Source organism: Schistocerca americana, chromosome 7 (assembly GCF_021461395.2).
Source record: "Schistocerca americana isolate TAMUIC-IGC-003095 chromosome 7, iqSchAmer2.1, whole genome shotgun sequence".
Classification (NCBI taxonomy): domain Eukaryota; kingdom Metazoa; phylum Arthropoda; class Insecta; order Orthoptera; family Acrididae; genus Schistocerca; species Schistocerca americana.
Genome location: NC_060125.1, coordinates 312,140,999 through 312,166,044, shown reverse-complemented (window position 1 = coordinate 312,166,044; position 25,046 = coordinate 312,140,999). Strand labels below are relative to the sequence as shown.

Here is a 25,046-nt window from a genome sequence, read left to right as displayed (position 1 = left end):
ATGGCAGGCATATCGAACATGTCATAACCTAAATCCGAATATCTGTGGTGATGTTTACATGGTAAATAAAGTGTGTGCACGCCGTAGTTTGTAACTAATTTACATTTTTTTTTCAGTTTAGTTCAATAATTGTCACCTTGTATATCCTACGTCTATCTGTTGAGTGTGAGTGCGTGTAGTGGATATGTGTAGTGTGGCGTTATGTTTTATGTTGTGTGACGAGGTTAACAGAAGGGAGATACTGAAACCCGATGCCGGCACCTATCCTTCTCACCTCGAACAGCATCCAAGGGGACCGTGTGGGTTAACTTTCCCATCCGACGGACGGATCGCCGCGGAAAGTTTCGGAACTTAAATCTCAGTTCACAGTTAGTTGCAGTTAGTGGCATACTGCAGTTGCAATTCAGCTGCATGAGCGAACTCCCAGTTTTCAGTGGCACAAATTCAGAGGCGCAACTTTTGTCATGATACAGAAAGTTCAGAGTGGTTGTACTTTATTACTCCGCTTTCCTTCCATCACTGCTCCCTGGTGCTGTATTACGAAACACGATCATTCTATCGCAGTTATCGTGGAGTAATTTCTGCTGTACGTCACTCGGTATCAGTGAGTTTTCATTTTGTTACTGAAAACAGTCTTAGCAGTTGTCGGCAGGTACACTTTCGCAGCTTCTGGATCAGCAAGAACAACAACGAATGTTTAATTTTCTGCAATAGTGTGTGTGTGTGTGTGTGTGTGTGTGTGTGTGTGTGTGTGTGTGTGTGTGCGCGCGCGCGCAATATTCGCAAATCATCTATCTCAAAATCTTGAAAGATTTTTTCATGAGAAATAAATAAAATTAATATATCACCAAGAAAATGAGTCGTATAAACTTCGTGATCTGTGAGACCAAACACTGTACACATTGTGGATTCTGAGAACGAAATAGCCCTCGAGCTTAAGGTCACAGCTGTCAAACCAAAAATTTTTTACTCGAAATGCCCACATCAACGAATAAAATAAGATTCTAACATCTTGGAAGAGTGGCGTGTGTTCAGATGATATTCACATGCCAGATGTTGGTTAAATTTGCCACAGCCGACAATATTTTCGGCTTCGGGCACTATTTCTTCTATAAATGTGCTTTTTCCCCTTGATTTATGCCTGCACGAAGTCTATTTTCGAATCGAACATTGGGTTTCGTCTTCCTTTGTAAGGTGTCCGGCAAATCCAACACCTTCCATGAAAACTCTGACATGATAAGCAAATCCAGTACTATGTCACATAGCTCCGAATAAATCGTGACATTAAATTAACCAAAGTAATACGAGTAACGAGTGAGCAAATGGAATACCATAGACCAACACAAGAATGCCTAAATGCATGTCATACCTTCCCACCGTGGGACAGACGCAGTTCTGAGGGGAGAAACGAGAACAGAAGCCGAGAGCAGAACCGTGTTAAGCTGAAGGTCCTACGATAAGGGACGGACACCCACGTCTCCAGCTAACCGCTAGGACCACCCCCCGGCCCATGTTAAAAGCTAGAGCCCTCCAGAAGAACAGTATAGATCTTACGATAACACAAAAATGGCTACCCCAGCCGCAAGTTTTAGCGTGAGACTTTTTCGCGTCTCTGTTACGTCAGGACCACCCCCCAGCCCATGTTAAAAGATAGAGCCCTCCAGAAAAACAGTATAGATCTTACGATAACACTAAAAGGACCACACCAGCTGCAAGTTTTAGCGTGAGACTTTTTCGCGTCTCTGTTACGTTGCAAACTTTAAAAACATTGCCCCACCACGAAAAGTATAACGTTTCTCATTGGACAGACAGAATTTTTGTAGGCGGAGCTTAAGTTTAACATTGAGACCCTGATTGGTCAGATGAAAACACAGCCAGATAGTTTTTTTTAAACCAACTTCGGTAAATTGTAGTAAGGAGAAGTTAGGGGAGAGTTGCTTCCGAGACGGCGAGGTGAGCGGAGCTGTGCTGGCCGCCGCCCCCTGACGAACACCAACAAGGTAATGAACGCACGCGATGCCACATAACAGCGCATAAAGCTTCACTCAGAACTACAGAAGTCTCATCTGTTACACCCCCTTTTGGCGTAATACTAGTGTCGATCGTCAATTAAAGCTCATGGTGTTCACATTTGCCACTTGAAGTAAAAATCTGAAACGCGATGATTTTTCTGTTATATAGTTATTGAGAAGCCACATCAGCCACTGTAATTTATGACAAGTTAGATAAGTAATTAAAGATAATTGAGGGTCACTGTAGACCATTTTGATAGTTTAAACCTAGATTATAGATGTGATATGGCATAGGTCATCCTTCGATCCATTGTAGAACTTGGAAACCCATTCAGGGAATATTCGTTCACATTTTTGTTGAATGCAGTTGGTTTTTACCATCCTGCATTAAAACATTTCCTTTTATCAATAGTGTAATTTATAAACAATGTTTTGCGAGTAGAATAAAATTTCCAATGGTAAACTTAACTGCTTTTTCGACGTTATTTTACCAGCTAACTAAAAATAGGAAAGCCTTGAACCCCTTCCACTAAATTTAGTTAGTATTAAGATTCTTTTACAGGGAGTGCAGTGGAGCTGACGCTTAAGTCATTAAGTATTTGGTTATATCATCGCTAGTCTCACTGAACTCTTCTGAACTCTACATGTCATGTGTGGTCTGGCGTCTCCTTACCAGCAATAGGTCCCAGGTTCAAACTAGTCAATTCCCTAAAAAAACACGCTCAGAGCGTCGTTGCGCGAAAGTGGTAGGGAGACACGATATAGAACAAACAGACACCACGCAGAATGTTAGACCTTGTCACAGCTCTAACGCCGTAACCTGTACTATAACATTAATGCCCGTCAATATGATTTCAATCGATGCCATGCTGAAAGCTGTGCATCTACGTAGAATTTCTGGCAGTATGTGTGAACAGTAGCTCCCGGTGCCACTACAGACAGCTAAAAGCTGTAGCGTCAAATTACTTACGTATGTGAACACGGCTCAATCCAAAACATTGGCGCAAAGATGGTCATCAGGAACTTTACGCAACCAGTTCTCCTCTCCTTCGTGGCAAAATACTGGCGGTTAAAAGTTCATTCACCACCATGACTCCGCTTACCTTCGATTATACATCTAAATCTATATACAGGGTGTTTCAAAAATGACCGGTATATTTGAAACGGCAATAAAAACTAAACGAGCAGCGATAGAAATACACCGTTTGTTGCAATATGCTTGGGACAACAGTACATTTTCAGGCAGACAAACTTTCGAAATTACAGTAGTTACAATTTTCAACAACAGATGGCGCTGCGGTCTGGGAAACTCTATAGTACGATATTTCCCACATATCCACCATGCATAGCAATAATATGGCGTAGTCTCCGAATGAAATTACCCGAAACCTTTGACAACGTGTCTGGCGGAATGCCTTCACATGCAGATGAGATGTACTGCTTCAGCTGTTCAATTGTTTCTGGATTCTGGCGGTACACCTGGTCTTTCAAGTGTCCCCACAGAAAGAAGTCACAGGGGTTCATGTGTGGCGAACAGGGAGACCAATCCACGCCGCCTCCTGTATGTTTCGGATAGCCCAAAGCAATCACAAGATCATCGAAATATTCATTCAGGAAATTAAAGACGTCGGCCGTGCGATGTGGCCGGGCACCATCTTGCATAAAACACGATGTGTTCGCAGTGTCGTCTAAGGCAGTTTGTACCGCCACAAATTCACGAAGAATGTCCAGATAGCGTGATGCAGTAATCGTTTCGGATCTGAAAAATGGGCCAATGATTCCTTTGGAAGAAATGGCGGCCCAGACCAGTACTTTTTGAGGATGCAGGGACGATGGGACTGCAACATGGGGCTTTTCGGTTCCCCATATGCGCCAGTTCTGTTTATTGACGAAGCCGTCCAGGTAAAAATAAGCTTCGTCAGTAAACCAAATGCTGCCCACGTGCATATCGCCGTCATCAATCCTGTGCACTATATCGTTAGCGAATGTCTCTCGTGCAGCAATGGTAGCGGCGCTGAGGGGTTGCTGCGTTTGAATTTTGTATGGATAGAGGTGTAAACTCTGGCGCATGAGACGATACGTGGACGTTGGCGTCATTTGGACCGCAGCTGCAACACGGCGAACGGAAACCCGAGGCCGCTGTTGGATCACCTGCTGCACTAGCTGCGCGTTGCCCTCTGTGGTTGCCGTACGCGGTCGCCCTACCTTTCCAGCACGTTCATCCGTCACGTTCCCAGTCCGTTGAAATTTTTCAAACAGATCCTTTATTGTATCGCTTTTCGGTCCTTTGGTTACATTAAACCTCCGTTGAAAACTTCGTCTTGTTGCAACAACACTGTGTTCTAGGCGGTGGAATTCCAACACCAGAAAAATCCTCTGTTCTAAGGAATAAACCATGTTGTCTACAGCACACTTGCACGTTGTGAACAGCACACGCTTACAGCAGAAAGACGACGTACAGAATGGCGCACCCACAGACTGCGTTGTCTTCTATATCTTTCACATCACTTGCAGCGCCATCTGTTGTTGAAAATTGTAACTACTGTAATTTCGAAAGTTTGTCCGCCTGAAAATGTACTGTTGTCCCAAGCATATTGCAACAAACGGTGTATTTCTATCGCTGCTCGTTTAGTTTTTATTGCCGTTTCAAATATACCGGTCATTTTTGAAACACCCTGTACATACTCCGCAAGTCACCGTATGGCGCGTGGAAGAGGGTACCATGTACTACTGCTAGTCATTTGCTTTCCTGTTCCACTCGCAAACACTGCGAGGGGAAGTCTCCGTATGAGCTATAATTTCTTGTACCTTACCTTCGTGGTCCTTACGCGTAATTTGTATATGTTGGCGGCAGTAGAATCGTTTTTCAGGCAGCTTCAGATGCCAGCTCTCTAAATTTCTCATTGTTGTTGTGCCTCGAACGTCGCCTTCCCTCCAGCGATACTCATTTGAGTTCCCAAAGCACATCGCCGTAACACTTGTGGGTCGTTCAAACTTATCGGTAACAAATCCTGCAGCCCCTTTGTCAATTGCTTCGAAGTATTACTGTGATCCGATCTGGTACGGATCCCAAGCACTCGAGTAGTTCTCCCGAATGGGTCGCACTAGTTTCCTACATGCGGTCTCCTTCACAGATGAACCACGCTTTCTTAACATTCTCCCAATAAACTGAAGTCGACCAGTCGACTTCCCCACAACCACCCTCACATGCGCGTTCCATTTGATACTGCTTCGCAACATAACGCCTAGATATTTAATCAAGCAGGACACTGGAATGCTGTATCCGAAAATTCGTGGTCTGTATTTCCTACGCATCAGCATTAGCTTACATTGTTGTTCATTTAGAGCTAGCTGTCACTCATCTCGCCAAATAGAAATTTTGTCTAATTCGTAACCTCCAACAGTCGCTCAACTTCGACACCTTCCCGTACACCACAGAACCGTCGGCAAACAACTGCAGATTGCTGCCACCCTGTCCGCCAGACCAGTTATGTATATAAGGAAAAATAGCGCTCCAATCACACTTGAGACGAGCGCCACAGCACAGGCTTGCGTTTAGGGCCTCAGCTACGGAGGAGGGACACAATTCGGAATTGTGAAGCAAGTTATTGGGGCAGAGAAACTGACTGCTAAACATGCATCAAGTTAGTGCCTCATGGTCTGAGTACGTTTATTCATGGCTATTCCTCAAGGTGCAAGCATCCCAAAGTGCGCCCACAATGCGCTGCTTGTGATTTGTCTGGTTGCGCGGGTTAACGCACCGCTTTCACTACGTCTCACGCCCCACCCAGGCGCACGGACTCCTGAACCACAAACAGAACACAAGGGCCCAAAAGGAAGGACTTTGTTCTTGCGCAGGCGCTGCGACGTACGCAAGGTCTGGCCAGGAACCTACGCCAGAAGCATGTGGGGTCGTCGATACCGAAAGATCGTCGTTGTCGTCGCAGTAATTTTGTGATTCATATCCGGCGAGTACTCACGTTGTTGACGATGACGCCGCAGTAGTCGGGCGCGCCGGGCGTCGCCATGAGGTTGACGGTGAGCGTGGTGACGTGGCCGCCGTCGCCCAGCGCGATGCAAGGCGCTTGCCGCGTGTCCCGGGCCTGGATTGCACCTGCAAAAAGGACACACAGCCTGTGCCAAACACTGACATCCAACCGCAATTCTATTCTATTCTATCGCTTGCGCCTTGTCCCGCGGTGACGCAAGGTAGGCCATGGTTAAACGGATTTGGCATATTAATGTTAAGGGGTGGCCGGATGCCCTTCCTGCCGCCACCCCATACCCCCCCGGGACGGAATTAGTGTACCCCATCTGTCTGTGTCTAGTTGTTATTGTTGTCGTTGTTGTTGTTGTTGTTGTTGTGGTCTTCAGTTCTGAGACTGGTTTGATGCAGCTCTCCATGCTACCCTATCCTATGCAAGCTTCTTCATCTCCCAGTACCTATTGCAACCTACATCTTCTGAATCTGTTTAGTGTATTCATCTCTTGGTCTCCCTCTACGATTTTTACCCTCCACGCTGCCCTCCAATACTAAATTGGTGATTCCTTGATGCCTCAGAACATGTCCTACCAACCGATCGCTTTTTCTAGTCAAGTTGTGCCACAAACTTCTCTTCTCCCCAATCCTATTCAATATCTCCTCATTAGTTATGTGATCTACACATCTAATCTTCAGCATTCTTCTGTAGCACCACAATTCGAAAGCTTCTATTCTCTTCTTGTCCAAACTATTTATCGTCCATGTTTCACTTCCACACATGGCTACACTCCATACAAAACCTTTCAGAAATGACTTCCTAACACTTAAATCTATACTCGATGTTAACAAATTTCTCTTCGTCAGAAAAGCTTTCCTTGCCATGTGTCTAGTGTACATCGTGAAGTAGTGTGGATGTGTTCCAAATGTCTGCGAGTCGGGTAACTAAGGCGGGACGTGGGGACCAGCCCGGTATTCACCTAGTAGGATGTGGAAAACCACCTAAAAACCACATCCAGGCTGGCCGGCACACCGGCCGTCGTCGTTAATCCGCCGGGCGGATTCGATCCGGGGCCAGGAAGCAGCGCGTTAGCGCTCTCGGCTACCCTGGCGGGTCTGACATCCAACCGCCGTCTCTGCGGTAAAGTCTCAAAGCTGTGATCATGATGTCCATTTGGATTGCACTTAAAAATTTTAAGTGGCACTTCGACAAGTCATTGGTAAGTAACCAGAGGTACAGGGATCTGACAGAAAAATGGAAACAACGAAAACACAGCAAATTACCATGTCTAATACGGTGCAGGAACCTCGTTGGCATTCAAAACAGTTCCCATTCGTCTCGGAATAGATAAATAAAGGTTCTGTGTCATTGTCAAGAGAATCTTATGCCATCCTTCCAGCGAAATATTGGCCAATCCAGGTAACGATGTTGGAGGAGGATAGAAACCACGTATCTTCCTCAAAGCAGACCACAAAGGCTAAATAATGTTGATATCTGGTGACTGTGGTGGGCAGCGGAGATGCGACAGTCCATTCTTGTGCACACAAAACCAGTCCTGGACGACGCTAGCTGCGTGAATAAGGGCCTTCTTGGAACACGGCGTCACTAACGGGTAGCAAACAATGTACCATAGGACGGACTTGTTCGGTCAAAATGGTCACTTAATCCTTGGCAGTAATACGACTTTTCAGAGCAACCATGGAACCCATGGAATATCACGATATGGCTGCCCAATCATTAACGAATCCCTGCCATGTGGCACACTTGCCATGCAAACTCGGTCAGAAGTCGGAAACCGTGTGAAACAAGACTCATCCGAACAAATGGCATTCCTCCAATTCTCCATATTCCGGGTTTTATGGTATCGACACCACACTTTCGATTCTTATTCCAGTTCGCCCTGCAGTTCCCTGCTTAAGGAGCTCCCTGCGTGTTATTTCGACGTCGACAGGGTTCGCGAGTGCCACATTCAGTTCTGCAGTGACTTTTGCAGTTGTCTTCGTATTTTTCGTCAGAATTCACTTCGTCTGTAACGACCACTCAACACACACTTTCGTCCGCGTTGTGACGTAGCGGATGATGTTTTTCCACTTTTGCTGCAGTTTTAACCATCAATATGACGTTTCTGTGATTTTATTACACAAATTCGTACAGTTAAGGACGGGTCTTCGGGAGATCCTCAACTCGCTGGTGCTTAGAAACGGTGTATATATACATATGGGCTTTAACTGAAAGCCAATATGGCATCTCGCGACTCTGTACGGAAGAGGTATGTCGTCACTCTGTACGGAAGAGGGATGTCGTCATGTGAGGTAGGTGGCGTTCTCTCATCTCATTGGTCTACGTTCAAACCCATTTTCAGAATATGCGACACGGTTGATATTGCTCTGCACGTTCGAAAAGACTTGCCAGCGTGCTTTTTCCAGGCTACGAAGTCAGGAAGGCACGCTCAGCGTTCGAATGAATGGTCCGACGGATGTTCGAGTCCTCCCTCGGGCATGGGTGTGTGTGTTTGTCCTTAGGATAATTTAGGTTAAGTAGTGTGTAAGCTTAGAGACTGATGACCTTAGCAGTTAAGTCCCATAAGATTTCACACACATCTGAACATTTTTTTTGAATGGTCCGAAAGCCGACGGCTTTAGGTTGCACCTTAAGATAGATTTAAGATTGGGCAGCAGTGTTCTCCAAGGTAAAATTTCAATGAAGCCTTTGGAGACGAGAGGGGGCGTAGGGTCTCGTTTTTCACTGAAGTGCTTGATTTTATTAGACAGGAGGGGTAATCACTTCTCTACATCATATTTCTCGACTTCTCAGACGAATCAAACTTTATTACTGGCGTACATTCTATAGAAACAGGGTTATCTCTTCAGAATCAAGGGATGGCTGTCAACCCGATCTGAAGAGAAAACAGAAATTCTCAATGACATAAAATTAAAGTCATTAACTTCGATCTTTTATAGGATGCTAACTACTATCTAAATGCATTCACATATAATAGCGTATTGGGTACTTTATACTTAATCAGCTGTCTATCGCCTGATTTCCCATATCGTATCACGTATTCAGTAGCGGCTTAGTTCTCGTCATTGTCTTTTACGTGGTGACTCTGGTGCACAGAGGCTTCCCTTTAGCCATTCAAAACCGATGCATACGAAGCGTTTCTTTAATAGATCGAATTCGGATGCACTCTTTAATCGTTACGCCCCCCATTGTTGAGAGTCGTGGACGTCTCCTCTCTGGTATTAGTCTAATCTTTGTGGTGAGTGTAACTGCGTCAGTATCGACTTTGGTACTGTGTGCCAATCTTCTTCCCATTAGCATTTCCTACTTGGACGGCAGCCAATTCTGCCATTATCTACGATTCTCTTTGTCTGGAGTTAAAGTTGAGTTGCCAGTCATAGTGCTTGCTGTTTTTTTTCATCGCCTCCATTTTCGTCTTATTTAAGGGATCAATAAAGCTAGGTTGACTACATGTGAAGATGAGAAATATGTCTTCGATCGAAAAAAAACCTCGTTTAGTTCTCAACAGTCATTACAGCGCATCCGTGGCGCGGTGCACGTTCGTGTTGCTATTCGCCTGGAGAACGGCGTATTCGAAAATGGGCGTCAGTCAGGTGTAACAAGAATTCATCCGACCACACGACAAGTTTACATTGATCCACGGTCCATACTCCGTAATTCTATACTTGCTCCAGTCTTAACTGACAGTGTCGTTGCGTCAACATACCGGTATTTTGACTGTGCGGTTTCCTCTTGGCAGTCCAGCCGTGCGGGCCCGGAACGTGGCGCGATAGCTTGCGTCCGAGATACTTCTGTTTCCCGCTCGCAGCATTTATACCCAAGTTAAGATATGTTTTGTTCCAGTAAGCAACATTTATTACAGTAAATTATAGTGCCTGCGCTTGTGTGCCGCACTTAAACCTGTCTGTGCTTTAGAGTTGTCTCACTTCAGCATTCTGGGTTTAATTTTAACTGTTTAGAACTACTCCTGTGGGATTCTAATCTATATTGAGGCCTCCCTCAGTTCAAGGTTAAAGGCCTCCACGCTTGATGAATCAAGGTCGAAAATGTAAACTTTCGATGTCATTGCATTGTACATGGATTGTGTACTTCGTTGTTTCTGAAAAAGTAAATTACATTCCCGCCCTCCGAATTCTTTCTGTTTAATATTAATCGGCTGATGATACATCGTTTTAGAATTTTTGGTAAAATGAACTTAAATTTTGAATTTTCTAAAGAACTTTGTGCTGAGAATCTAATCTGGATGCCCACTCTGAAGAATCTTAGTTTAGTTATTGATCAGACTGACTCTCCTTCTTGTTTCGAATGGGCCTACTTTGGACCACGCTTGTTCAAGTGTTGGGCTTTGATATTTGCCCAGTATTGTTGTATCCTCTGCCGATGTAACTGCTTCCTTTCTTCAGTCCAGGGGGTACCTTTTCTTCGGCGCTTTTCCTGAAATCCTCGGACTTCCTTCAGGGTATGTCTCTCAGACTATCTGTTCTGAAGAGCAGTTGTTCCCATTTCTTTAATGTCCTTTTCAGTTTCTATCAGCCAAGTGGTGTGAACATTCTTGTTTTGCCAGAACGTGAACAGATGGTTGGTCAATCTGTTTGGAGGCAATCTTGCAGCATGGCTATAGAAAGATACCCTTATTTTTCTTGCAGTCAGAGAGCCTCTCGACATGTTTGTAAAGCAGCGAGTTATGTCGCCTTCTGAATTCCCAATCTTCTTCTATCGGGCCTAGGATCTTCCTGAGGATTCTTCTCTCTCTGACTTCCAATTTCTCCATCACACCTCGTCGGTTCATGAAAAGATATTCCTTGGAATACAGGGCTTTTGCTCGTATGACTGATGTGTAATGCTTAATTTTGGATTGTTTTGGGGATCAAATGGTTCAAATGGCTCTGAGCACTATGGGATTTAACTTCTGAGGTCATCAGTCCCCTAGAACTTAGAACTACTTAAACCTAACTAACTTAAGGACATCACACACAACCATGCCCGAGGCAGGATTCGAACTTGCGACTGTAGCGCGTAGAAGCGCTCGGCCACTCTGGCCGGCTAGCAATTGTCGTTAAAAGACTGTTTGCCCTGCGAGTCTCTGAGGTCTGGGCTTGCCGGATTGTATTTTCTGAGTGTCTGCTTGACGGTTCTGTAGAAATATCTTGAATTATTCTTAGCGAAGCTCTCTTCGGTTTGGATTCCTTGGTTCTGTGTGAAGATCCGTTTGGTTCCTCGAATTATCTTAGCTGTAAGCCTTCTTTGTTCCAAAAAGTTCCCCCAATTTTTCTTGGTTTTCTTACAATCACACTTCCCCCAGAGTGTCTATCTTTGGGCTGTTGCACTGACGCGTTCTTCATTCCACCACGGATGCTTCCTTCTTCTCGTGAGGGGGGTGAGTTCATTGGCCGTCTTCACAAGAGTCTCCTTTAGTTGGTCCCAGCTGTTGAAACGTGTACTGTTTAGTCTTTGGCTTACTTCTTGTCTGTTCTTAAGACGCTCTACGTCAGCTCTTACCGTCTTGGAGGTTCTGTGTACTCCAGTGTTTCTAAGCTGGAGTCTCTGGTCGGACTGATTATTCATTATTTTAAACTTTCTGTAAAACTGACTTTAACAACTTTTGAATTATGTAGAGAACATCTTGTTTTTAAAAATTTAACTTAAACGCCTGTTCAACATCTTGGTTTTATACTGATGATGATGAAGTCCCATACTCCTTCACAGAGCGTAGGGGAACGATGCGGGAGACGCGCACCGCCGTACTAGGCAAGGTCCTAGTGGAGGTGGTTTGCCATTGCCTTCCTCCGACCGTAATGGGGATGAATAATAATGGTGAAGACGACACAACAGCACCCAGTCATCTCGAGGCAGGGGAAAATCCCTGACCCCGCTGGGAATCGAACCCGGGACCCCGTGCTCGGGAAGCGAGAACGCTGCCGCGAGACCACAAGCGGCAGACAGTTTTATATTAACCGGGCTAATTTTGTATATTTTGTGTTTTGTAAAATCTTAAGATTGTTTGAATAAATTATATGTGCTTTGAGAAGTTGAAAACGATGAAAGGTTTTGCAAATAAAGTTCAATCTGGAGCCCAAGCCTGGTTTTCCTTATACTTTTTTACGAGGCTGGTGAGCCTCACCAAACCACTTTCCATATATATTCATGACAGAAGGACGCGAACAGCCGAAAAGTTTTGCCGTTTGCGAAATGCTCAGTTCCAGGCGCCAAGCCAGAGCAATCTTCGTACAAGTCATTCGTGTCACTAGATTTCCCAGTTTGCGGCCCGTATCGTCGAATGAGTCCCCGTTTCTCTGCTCCACTTGTACGTAGTGTCTGTTATCGGTACAAACGAAACAGCCGAATAGAGGACCGTGAAAAAAGCAAATAATACCAACAAACATAGGTCAGGAACCAACGGTGTCCCCAATACCACGTTCACACAAGTGCAGTCATGCCAGCGTTAAAACACTGTTAATGACCAAGGCTATGTTTTTTCGGAACATCGCAAGTGATGTGCAAATCACAAAGTGATAAACTGCCCTTGTTTGGGTTAATGATCATTCCGGATACCTAAGTGCTGGTAAATAATGTTTCGACAGCAAATGTATCGATCGTAGCTGGCTAATACCATGGCCTCCCAGGTCCCCGAACCTGAACCCGATGGATATTTTGTGTGGGGATATTTAAGAGCTTTGATGTATTCCAGTCCTGTTGACTGTCGAAGAACTCCGAGAACGCACTGTGGATGGTTGTCAACGCATTCGGGACACGCCTGAGGTTTTCGAATGTGTACCGACATCGATGAAGTACCGAAGCCTGCACTCGTGTGAACGGTGGGCGTGTGGAACACTTGCTGTAATGTGTTTGTCCTCAGGTGAATAAATGCAGCTTGATTCCTCGGCAATACAGTTGTGAAACGTTCATGTAGTCAGACGTAGAACGTCGTATATGGAAACCATTGGTTTCCCGACCTATGTTTATTACGATTATTTGCTTCTTACACTTACCTCTACTTGGCCCTTTTGCCGCTGTCACTCGGCATACATTATTTATTGCATCACGTCCTCTCAGTCACTAAGTGACACCGAATTTCAGTCACGGACTGTGCGGCAGGTTCCGGCGGAGGTTCGAGTCCTCCCTGGGGCATGGGTGTGTGTGTTTGTCCTTAGGATGGTTTAGGTTAAGTAGTGTGTAAGCTTAGGGACTGATGACCTTAGCAGTTAAGTCCCATAAGATTTCACACACATTTGAACATTTTTTGACATCGAATCCCGCGCTGTACAGTGGTCGTAATATTATGGTTCCCCGTGGTATATATGTGCCTCCTCGTATTCAAAAATGGCTCTGAGCACTATGGGACTTAACATCTGAGGTCATCAGTCCCCTAGAACTTAGAACTCACCTCCTTTCCTTGCGTCTTTATGTGGAGCGACATAGTCACTGTGAAGGTGATAGCGATCCAACAACTTTTTTAAGTCACAACAGTCACCGATCGAAAATATTAGTTTGTTTAGTTACCGGTTTTGACAGAATAGGCCACAGAAATGTGCACGTGTTAAAAAAAATGTACGTAATGGTAAGCTAACAACTGTAATAACCAGTGTCGTAATGTACACGGACTGGAAAATTAGCAAATATACCGGTCTTTAGGAAGTTAAGAGAGACAGCAGTTAAAATATGATACCACAAATGGCACTGTTGCGTGGAGTGAAATTATAATAAAATAATAACCAAAGATTCAACAGATGCCTCCCGAATCTTTTAGAAGAAATAGTGATTTGTGAGAATAGGAAACGCCATCCACCTACACTTCTCAATGAACAAAATGAATTAGCGGCCAATTCGTAGTTTTCATTATATGAAAAGCTGAGTTTTTATAAGTATTACATCCTGGTAGAGTTCTGCTCAGCTCCGTGCAGCCAAAGTTTTTCTTGCTCTGGTTTCGGGAAATCTGTTGTGCCCACAGTCTTTTTATCGTGTTTAGATATGCTGCTTTCAGTTCGCTTATTTGTGTATTGTACATGTCACAGACTACCTGTAGGCACTACCTTTTATAATCTTAACGATAGGTATAACCGTACTTTTGCTTAGCCTTGGAGCTTTTAATAATTTTATTCCTCATTCTGGTTATTTTAATTATCTACTGGTTCCGTGTCAGTAGCAGTTCCTGGTATTCTGCTGAGCCCGCGACTTTGCTTCACAAGTTTCTGTCCTTTGGCAAATAAAATTACTTACAGTAACGCTCCAGAATTGAAACTAATATTTCTCTTTCGACTCATAATTCTAGCTCCCCTTCAATTGGACTTTTTGTATTCAATTTAGTTGTATGCAGACGTAGTCTCAGATTAAATTTCTAACTTTGTATTACGCTGTTGCAAACTATATTCGGCCACTGACGCCTAGCGGTCACGCCCCCTTCAGTTGTTTGCACCGTTGTTGTAAGCAAAGTACGCGAGCGACGGCCCGATGTTACGGGGCGTGTGTGGTTATTATTTTATTGTGATTCTACACCACGTGACAGTCACATTCGTGGCTACGTATTTTAATTGCTTTCCCTGTTAACTTCATTAAGTCAGGTATATTTGCTAACTTTCCAGTCCACCTATATTATGACATTGCCCAGTACTGTTGTTAGCTTACCGTAATGTACGACTGGTTCTGTGGACTTATTATTAATTTGTACGATTTTCTGTTGGTTCTATAGATTATACGTTACTTTAATCTTATTACAACCGAGCGAGGTGGCGCAGTGGTTAGCACACGGCACTCGCATTCGTATTCGGGAGGACGGCGGTTCAATCCCGCATCCGGCCGTCCTGATTTAGGTTTTCTGTAATTTCCCTAAATCGCTCCAGGCAAATACCGGGTTGATTCCTTTGACACGGCACGGCCGACTTCCTTTCTTAATCCAACGAGATCGATGAGCTCGCTGTTTGGTCTCTTCCCCCAAATCAGGTCAGTCCAGTCTTATTACCATTGATTTTCAGCGTACTTTTCAACTGTTTCATCAAGCTCCTGTATTTTATACCAAAATTCATCTATATTAAAGACAAACAGTGTTAAAGCCACTGGCAGTGTACCATTAATACGTATTCCTTCTTCATGTCCCCAGTTGAAAGAACTGACGACTTCTTCTAAGGCTCTTGGGAATGCTTCAAATGCCACGAAATCTTCTTGCCTGATTCCTCATCCAATTTCGAACTACCCCAAACGAGGTGTAATAGAAGTTGTAGCACTGATGAATATATTTGCCCTCGCATACTAACCTACTTGAAATAAATACTGTATTTTTAAAGGGCAGAACTTGTTATAATCGCTTCAGATTTCTCTGATATATTTGGGTTACAATGAAATAGAATTCGTATTCATTGTTCGCGCTGTAATTACATACACGATTTGCAAATACTGCGTTATTAAAGATACACTTCTAAACGCTGATTTTACCTTTGCCTGATTTACGAAATTTTTAAGGCTTTCGCGGCCACTTGTTGACAAATTGCCTGTTGGATTCTGTCTAGGTTTTCGATCGACGTTTGTTTGATGATTTTTCAGACGTTTCCCCAGCACGAGTGGCTAGTATTGTCAAAATGTCACCCTCCATTGTCGTCACCACCACCACCACCACCACCACCACCACCACCAGCAGCAGCACCAATAGAAGGTGAATAGAAGGTGAAACTTTGAAAGTGCTGGCCACTCGTGCTAGCGAAATGTCAGAAATATCATCAAACAAACGTCGGCCAAAGAAGCGGAGACATAAGTCAACAGCCAATTTTTTTTGTTAAGAATTTGTGTGAATATCTTGCTCACTGTCCCCAGCGTTTCTGACCGCCAGGCCGACGACAACGTTCAATTTCCGATACTGTTACGGATTTTTTTCATGGTGGGAGTACTGGAACATTCTGCACGCAGCCTCGTGATGCATGTCCAGGAACTACTTGTATGAGAAGTAGGGGCTCGAGATCTGGGAAGCTGATAACGGCTGGAGAGCGGTGCGCTGATCCCAGGCTAACCCATATCGCATCAAACTGACGCCATTGTCAGATGATGGACGGTGATCAGTTAGCATCAAACCTTAAAGGTCGTTATGTGCAGACAGGTGTGCAAAACTTAGGAGCGAAAGCAAGTTTCGCACGATGTGCCATTGCCAAGTAACACAGCTCGATAAAACTTAAGCTATACAAAGAAAGAACTGCTTGACAGTATAGCACGAATTCAGGACGGTTGCGACCGCGGACATTTGCAATCGGCAGGGTTCACTGGCCATCGACGGTCAGCCCCTTCGCCAGGCAGTTTGAGCAGCGAACCTTCAGGCATGGGAGGCCTTCCTCGTACGCGCCTTGTCCGCTTTCAAGCCGACGTCTCCGCATCTTACCCGACATATTGGCTTCTTGAAATCACGTTGCCAGTTGAAAATACTGATATAACTACTGACGCTGTGACACTACATAGAAGGATTTTAGGTAAAGTAACTACATCTAATACCAAGATATTTCCAACTACCTTTTCATAGTACCAAAATAAAGACCTTCTTTTCATCATCCGGAAAACGGAATATTTACACCTTTTGGGAAACAATGGCAATACCATCGACTATTTCAATATGTACTTAGTTCTTCCAAATATAAATATAGCCCTTTTATCCCTCGGTCTGTACGGTAGCTTCTTTCGACGCTCACTGACTAAGACTGTCGATATTTTTTAAAATATTTGGAATCCGATACAGGGATATTTTTGAAAAAGCGTCAATATCAGCGCTCGATACATCGAGAGCAAGTATCGATGCATTGTCGTATCGACTGACGAATATCGACGCACCAGCCTATAAAAATATTGGCTGCACATTGTAAACACACTGCCAGTTTTAGACCTGTATATTTAAGAATTGATTTATTACAGTATTAGATATTCTGCCTGGTTATCCCCGTTAGAGCAAGAATTGAAAGGAAAACGATGCATGTTCGCGGTTGGTGATAACCATTTTGCCAACAATGGTAACAGCATGTAAATGGCACAATAAACGATGTCCAATGTGTCTGTCGTTCGGTTTCGTCACATATCGGATTTGTCCGGAACACTTCATATCGACTTTCCTGGTTTTCTTCGTTTCTGCCAATGCCAGCGACCTAGCGGTTGTAGTGTCAAAACTGTAGTTTCTGTTGATAGCGCCGAGCACTGATTACGTCAGAATTTAGTCTCTCACATCCCCATCCACCGCAAAAACAAATCGTGTCATTTAGATTTTTGTTCATCAATTTCAGCAACTGTTTTTGAAGAATGCCGATTTGATGAAATAGCAGACTAGTAGCATTAAAAATTGTGCTGTTTCTTCACATCGGAAAACTCGTTATTTCATTCATACTGCCATCCCTCGGTGCATTCGGACTACTTCTTTAGGCCACATATACTTGCTTCACACAGTTAAAGAGCAAGTCTGGACGTGATGAAAGCTCAAAACGTAGTAAGACTCCTTCACACAGCGTAATTAAACGTATGTTCTATTACAATTTCAAAAGAACAATTTTAAATACTTACCGAAAATTGTGAAAAAAATAAAAAATGAAAAATATAGGTAGTCGATATTGCCATTCCGATTTCGATGTATCGGGAGGAAATACACCATTTAAATATCGATTTTTGTTAAAAATAATATCGATGTATTGATATTTCATGAATAGCCCATGGTCATGGAAGGAACAGAAAAGCAATGATGTAAAAAGAGAGTGAGAATGTTCGCTAATCAATCGCTGCGTTTGTGGCTATTTCATTTACTATGACTGACAGTCATAAAACAATAAGGAAAGGAGAAAAGGGTGTGTGAATAGTTGAAAAGAAGTTAATTTGCTCACTGAAATCCGATATCCCTTGTGGCGAAACATTATTAATCAATGTATCGCTGGATAACGCTCAAAAGAGAGAAAGAAATGTGGTAGCTAAGTAGGATATTACACTTGAAAAATGATAGATGTAACTGTAATTTCTAGTGACAGAAGAGTCATTTGAGTGATGTTTAAGTTGACTTTGTTCAGCCAAATCCACTGCTTATTGATTAAACACTAGTAAACCGAGCCTTGACCAGCTAGTTTCACCATTAAGCTAGTAAGGGCAGTTGCTGTAAGGCTTCAAACACTCTAATTTTTACAACTAATGAAGGCTGATGCCCATCACGTCGTTGTAACTACTGATTATCACAATAAGAGCTTTGAAAGCAAAGTAAGCATGAGGGTTTGTGTTTCGACCACGGTGGCGTAATCCGATTGGAGCAGGTAAATCGATAAGTGCTTGGATACCGTCCAAGGGAACTCTAGGGGTCGGGCTGTCGCAAATGTGCAGGGTCGCACGGAAGGTACTGAAAGAATAGGAAGGATATACACTACTGGCCATTAAAATTGCTACACCACGTAGATGACGTGCTACAGACGCGAAATTTAACTGACAGGAAGAAGATGTTGTGCTATGCAAATGATTAGCTTTTCAGAGCATTCACACAAGGTTGGCGCCGGTGGCGACACCTAAAACGTGCTGACATGAGGAAAGGTTCCAACCGATTTCTCATACACGAACAGCAGTTGACCGGCGTTGCCTGGTGAAACGTTGTTGTGATGCCTTGTGTAAGGAGGAGAAATGCGTACCATCACGTTTTCGACTTTGATAAAGGTCGGATTGTAGCCTATCGCAATTGCGGTTTATCGTATCGCGACACTGCTGCTCGCGTTGCTCGAGATCCAATGACTGTTAGCAAAATATGGAATCGGTGGGTTCAGGAGGGTAACACGGAACGCCGTGCTGGATCCCAATGGCCTCGTATCACTAGCAGTCGAGATTCAAAATGGTTCAAATGGCTCTTAGTACTATGGGACTTGACATCTATGGTCATCAGTCCCCTAGAACTTAGAACTACTTAAACCTAACTAACCTAAGGACAGCACACAACACCCAGCCATCACGAGGCAGAGAAAATCCCTGACCCCGCCGGGAATCGAACCCGGGAACCCGGGCGTGGGAAGCGAGAACGCTACCGCACGACCACGAGATGCGGGCAGCAGTCGAGATGACAGGCATCTTATCCACATGGTTATAATAGATCGTGCAGCCACGTCTCGATGCCCGAGTCAACAGATGGGGACATTTGCAAGACAACAACCATCTGCACGAACAGTTCGACGACGTTTGCAGCTGCACGGACTATCAGCTCGGCGACCATGGCTGCGGTTAGCCTTGACGCTGCATCACAGAGAGGAGCGCCTACGATGGTGTACTCAACGACGAACCTGGGTGCACGAATGGCAAAACGTCATTTTTTCGGATGAATTCCGGTTCTGTTTACAGCATCGCCATACTGGCGTATCACCCGGCTTGATGGTATGGGGTGCCATTGGTTACACGTCTCGGCCACATCTTGTTCACATTGACGGCACTTTGAACAGTGGACGTTACATTTCAGATGTGTTACGGCTCTACCCTTCATTCGATCCCTGCTAAACCCTACATTTCAGCAGGATAATGCACGACCGCATGTTGCAGGTCCTGTACGGGCCTTTATGGATACAGAAAATGTTCGACTGCTGCCCTGGCCAACACATTCTCCAAATCTCTCACCAACTGAAAACGTCTGGCCAATGGTGGCCGAGCAACTGGCTCGTCACAATACTGCAGTCACTACTATTGATGAACTGTGGTATCGTGTTGAAGCTGCATGGGCAGCTGTACCTGTACACGTCATCCAAGCTCTGTTTGACTCAATGCCCAGGCCTATCAAGACCGTTATTACGGCCAGAGGTGGTTGTTCTGGGTACTGATTTCTCAGGATCTATGCACCCACATTGCGTGAAAATGTAATCATGTCAGTTCTAGTATAATATATTTGTCCAATCAATACCCGTTTATCATCTGCATTTCTCCTTGGTGTAGCAATTTTAATGGCCAGTAGCGTATGTTGTAACAGCTATCAGAAGGTGAGGAGGCTTGCACAGAATAGAGTAGCCTGGAGAACTGCATCAAACCCAGTCATCACAGTGAAGACTGCATCAACAACTACTTATGTCTGATTTACAGTTAGGTGCCTGTCCACCATGTATTGTGTTGTATTTTTCATTATTTCTCGTCACACTAGAAGGCATTCTGAGCAGTGTTGAGTACAACTCTTGTTACGAGTGGGAGAGGTGAGGGGGCGGTGACTCACCGTGGAAGGACTGGTTGGTGTTGACCCTGATGGTCATGTAGCCCGCCTTGCAGCTGGCCGTCACCACCGGCGAGAACTCCTGGTCCAACAGCGCCGCCGCACCCTGCAACACAAGCAAGAGAATGAGTCAACCGGCAGCGCTGACAACGGTGCCAGCTGGCAGTATCTCAAGCATATTGTCGGGCGATAACTCTAAATATTACACACTCAGTACAATCGTTCACAAGAGCAACAATGCCGCGAATGATGTGTCGTCAGTTCAACAGATGCCTCGAACATTTGTTAGTCGAAATTATACGGAATGTCGATGTTCCTAACTGGTTATTTCCTGTTAAACATGCTACTGGCAATAGCGTCAAAAATCCTTCATGCATATCACATGAGCATTCACTTTACACGATGAAGTCACGATAAAAATGATAATGCTTATAAAATCCAGCTGAGAAGTTGCTGGAAAAAGAACTTTCCCAGATTATTTAATTCTTTATGAAATTAAACTTAGCTCAAGGTTCGGAAGATAAAAATGGATTTGGACGTGACTGGAATCTCGGAGCATACAAGAGCATAAAAAAAGAAAGAAACAATTTATATGCCTCAACATAAGTTACTACTATCAATTTAAAGATCCAACTCACAGAATAATATTTCTAGTTCCAAAGGATAACTCATTTCATTGCTGCAAAAGACTATTACGAGAAGCATTAACTGTCTAAAAATTAAACAGTCAAGCACGAAAACCATTCAAGTGAATCTTACATTCACTCTCAAAGGAACAGTATTATTATTTTTCACAAGGTTTACTTATAGTTGCATTGTGCCTGGGGTAATGAAAATTCATAGACCACGATCGCCTCGCTCTAACAGCAATGGTTCTCTTTCAGTTTCTGAGCTAAAATTGTATAACAACGACTAATAGGACCTTCACTTGTTGGAATAAGAGATTAATTGTTTGCATAAATAAAAAAGTAAACATGTATTTACTTACAACGATTTGTTCGTCATCTCAAATTAGTTTCGGATACACTTCCATCTATATAACTTTGGCCCAAAAAAGCTTGTAATACAACGCAGCCCAATGCACTGCACAAAACGTCTTCCAGTTCAGCCATTTCCTTGTTATGGTGAAACCTTCACAAAAGCTACGGAAGACGGACAAGCACGGTTTGCAGGTGTTGTGCTTCGTTCTGAAACAATGCCTCGAAAAAAAGGCGGACTGACATCCTAGGGATGCCGTCGAGTTCCGAGGACCTGAGACACTTGAGTGGGAAGAGGGGGGGGGGGGGGGGGAGAGGAGATACAAAGGCCTTCCTGCTGCGAATACAGGCCTGCTGTTAAGCCACGGCCTTCTTACGAGTCAGGCAGATAGAGACGCACCTGGAAGCGTTTTCAGTGGTTTAGGGAATTGACCACGAGCAAGTGGCGGGCACATCAACGGAACACGGAGTGAGAGCGGCGCCTGTATTCCCATGCTCCAGGCCGGCCACTGGCCATGGACTTTTCGAAGGAAGATAAGAAAGGGTTGGCACCCTGTAACCAACACTTACAAGGGCGAATTAAGCAATGTCGATTACTCGCTGGGTGACAGCGTAAATTGAGCCCACCAATGATAAGATGATGCGATGCGCATTCAGCCCCTTGAAGCACAAGAGCAGAGGGTATAACAACAACAGTATAGACCACAAGCAGCCTGTGATTTTTTTCTGACATCATTCGACGAACACTCTGAAATCCTTTGCATGTCTTTTGTGGTACTTTGGAGAAGTGTCTGAGGTGATTCGAGTTTTCATCGTGAGTGTCTTCTTACTAGGGTAATTTCTGAAGATACTTTTAAACAACATTTTGCTAAGTTAATCGACTGCTGTTTCGCACAGAGCGCTCATACTTCAAGTTAGATTTGTGCCTTCATCTCGACGTGTTTTGGTAGCCGGCTAGCGACCTGGCCAATACGACTGCCGGGTAGTGGCTTCACCTGGAGCGCTTGGGCGGAAGGGAGGAACAAGAAATGGACTAAACTGTTCTGAGCTGAGCCCCAAGGCTGCAATGGATGGACGTAAATGACGTAAGCTGCCAATCAACGGTCACTTAACACCATGTCGATTTGCATGGAGACTGACAAGTTGCGCCAAAATTATGCCACACGAGCACAACTTCATGCACCATAATCTCCCCCTTACCGGCCAAATTGCTGTGTCTACATCCAGTCAAACCGGCCGTCGAGGTTCCTGTCCTGACAATTTTTGCGTAATTGTAATAAATGTAAATTTCTCTACATTATTAATTTGGATGTATTACAGTTTGGTGTCCAAAACGGAACCATATAGTTCCAGATCGACATTTTGTTACATTTTTGGCGTCCTGCGTGGTGTCCTATCATTTACATGCATTATTAATTTCCATTTCACTACATGCTTAAGACTGCGTGTACATACTGCGAATCGAATGGCAAGACTCCTTATACACACAGAAAATCGAATGGTAAACAGCAGTTGTTAATGCGGGAGTATTTCTCGTGAGCATGCAATGATTTATACAAATAAGGGGCGTTCGAAAAGTTTCCGTTTGAGGGCGTTGCTACAGCGTAAAGGCAACGTAGCGCGACTCCGATGCGGGTATATAAACCTCGACATGTAGGTGAGGGGTTAGTGTGGCATTCGCGTCTTTCCGACGTGCGTGGGATAAATGCGGAAAGGTGAACTGTGACAACGTTATTTCCAAAGGTATCCGACCAGGAGTAACGTGCTGTTATTCTTTTCTTGGCCGCTGAAGGACAAAGCGCGGTACACATTCATCGGAGAATGAAGGTGCATGAATGCAGAGTGTCTGTCGAAAACCACAAAGGCCGGCTGACCGGATTATTATTTGACAGTTATCTGTGGGAGTTACAAACGAAAAAACATTCGGCGTGAATCGAGTGCAAATTAACTCTTGGAGATTAGTTAACGTCTGAGCGTCAGTAAATCAGAAATAGGCTTTCCACTACGTGCCAACGAATGGGGGCGCGCGCGGGCGCCCGCTCGGGCGCGCACACACACACACACACATACACACACACACACACACACACACACACACACAGACGCGAGCGCGCGTGTGATTATGTTATGCTCAATACTTTTCTTCCCTGTTCTCCTGTACAACTGTGTTTTTTATGAGTACGTCAACAGCAGTTACACATTTATCACAATATAACATACAGAAGAATGCTGAAGATTAGATGGGTAGATCACATAATTAATGAGGACGTATTGAACAGGATTGGGGAGAAGAGAAATTCGTGACATAACTTGACTAGAAGAAGGGATCGCTTGGTAGGGCATATTCTGAGGCATCAAGGGATCACCAATTTCGTATTGGTGAGTAGCGTGGAGGGTAAAAATCATAGAGGGAGACCAAGAGATGAATACACTAAACAGATTCAGAAGGATGTAGGTTGCAGAAGGTACTGGGAGATGAGGAAGCATGCACAGGATAGAGTAGCATGGAGAGCTGCACCAAACCAGTCTCTGGACTAAGACCACAACAAGAACAACAACACTGCTATTCAATGCTTTGGTTTTACTGTGGCAAACGTGCGTACTGTGCTAAGAATAACAGTCTAGATCGCACAAATTACATTTACTTGTGACCGGATTAAACCCAAAGGCGTACTATCTTCAGACCGTACTCGAAATCTGCTGTATGGAGATGGATCCAACTGCTCTGCTGCAGTTGAAATCATCATGAGACTTCTGCGGTTCCTGCTTCGTGGATCCGTCTTCACACATCAACTTTGGCGTAAGGTCTGAAGACGGCTCGCCTTTGGATTGAAACCGATCACCAGTAAATATGATTTGTGCGATCTATACTGTTTTTCTAACTAAAGCTGTGAAATTGATCACTGTTTTCCCAGAATGTTTTCGAAAATTTGAAACGGGCCTATGCTTCCACAAGTCCTGCCTGTGGATGAAACTATTCGCACACACATCGCACAATGTTTGATACTGATCCATAGTTCAACAGAACAACGTAAAATGTTTTAAGTTTCAGGTCATCCACAGTGGGTACGTTCACCGTTCGTATTCGAATCTGATAAATCGTTTCGTGTCAAACGCTTTCACTGACTGGTCGTAACATCGAAACATATACCCAAATTGCGTGACTGGACTGTGAAGCTTTTATCTTTGGAGTGGAACGTATTTTTATGTAGCGAAATAAGCATTTGCTATAGTGAAGTATTAAAAGGTTTTGGGAAGCTGAGAATGACAAGATGAGTAAAGCTAAGTAGTGGCTGTATGTCTTTAAAGTACCTAACGAATTAATAACAACACTAATAGCACATCATACACGTGAAAATAAATTGGTTCAAGATGATCTAATGTGGGGAAAAAGTGCAATCCACTGTCAGTCCCACGTATCTAGTGACAGCAGATAAAAAAAAAAAAAACTCTCTTCGATTCGCACTCCACGTTTCACAATGCTGATTCTTCAGGTCTCACGAGAAGAAAAGACCAACGAAACTCTGGTACACCAATTGACATTAACATTAGACTCAAACTTTTGTCGAGAGAAATGTTTCGCCCCGCCTCGCAGAGACAATTCAGCGCTTAACGGATTCTCGCAGCATTGTCACGCGTAGCAGAATGGGACGGCAGGATACTCCGACATGGACAATAGAACTATAGAATACAGGTAACAAGCGATCCTCATTACTAGACTCGTTTGACGAGAGACATTTCACGACAAACAAAGCCGTGAAACGTACCTCAGACTGATATGTCAATCTTCCAACACGCACGCTAGCTCCGCCGGCAGCGAGTAATGGTGTTCGAAGTCTTCAGCTACCGCGGTATCCATTAAATTACTAATCGTGACACGGTACCCTGCTGTCAG

General features: G+C 44.2%; 1 protein-coding gene across 1 annotated transcript in view; it reads right to left on the bottom strand.

The window, feature by feature from the left end:
* Nucleotides 1–25,046, bottom strand: part of LOC124622361 — a 479,351-nt gene that overhangs the window by 67,244 nt on the left and 387,061 nt on the right. Inside the window, exons 2-3 of the mRNA XM_047148040.1 lie at nucleotides 20,178–20,280; nucleotides 5,993–6,126 (exon numbers count right to left, since the gene is read on the bottom strand). Coding sequence (XP_047003996.1) covers nucleotides 5,993–6,126; nucleotides 20,178–20,280 — 237 coding nt within the window. The remainder of the gene's footprint in view (nucleotides 1–5,992; nucleotides 6,127–20,177; nucleotides 20,281–25,046) is intronic.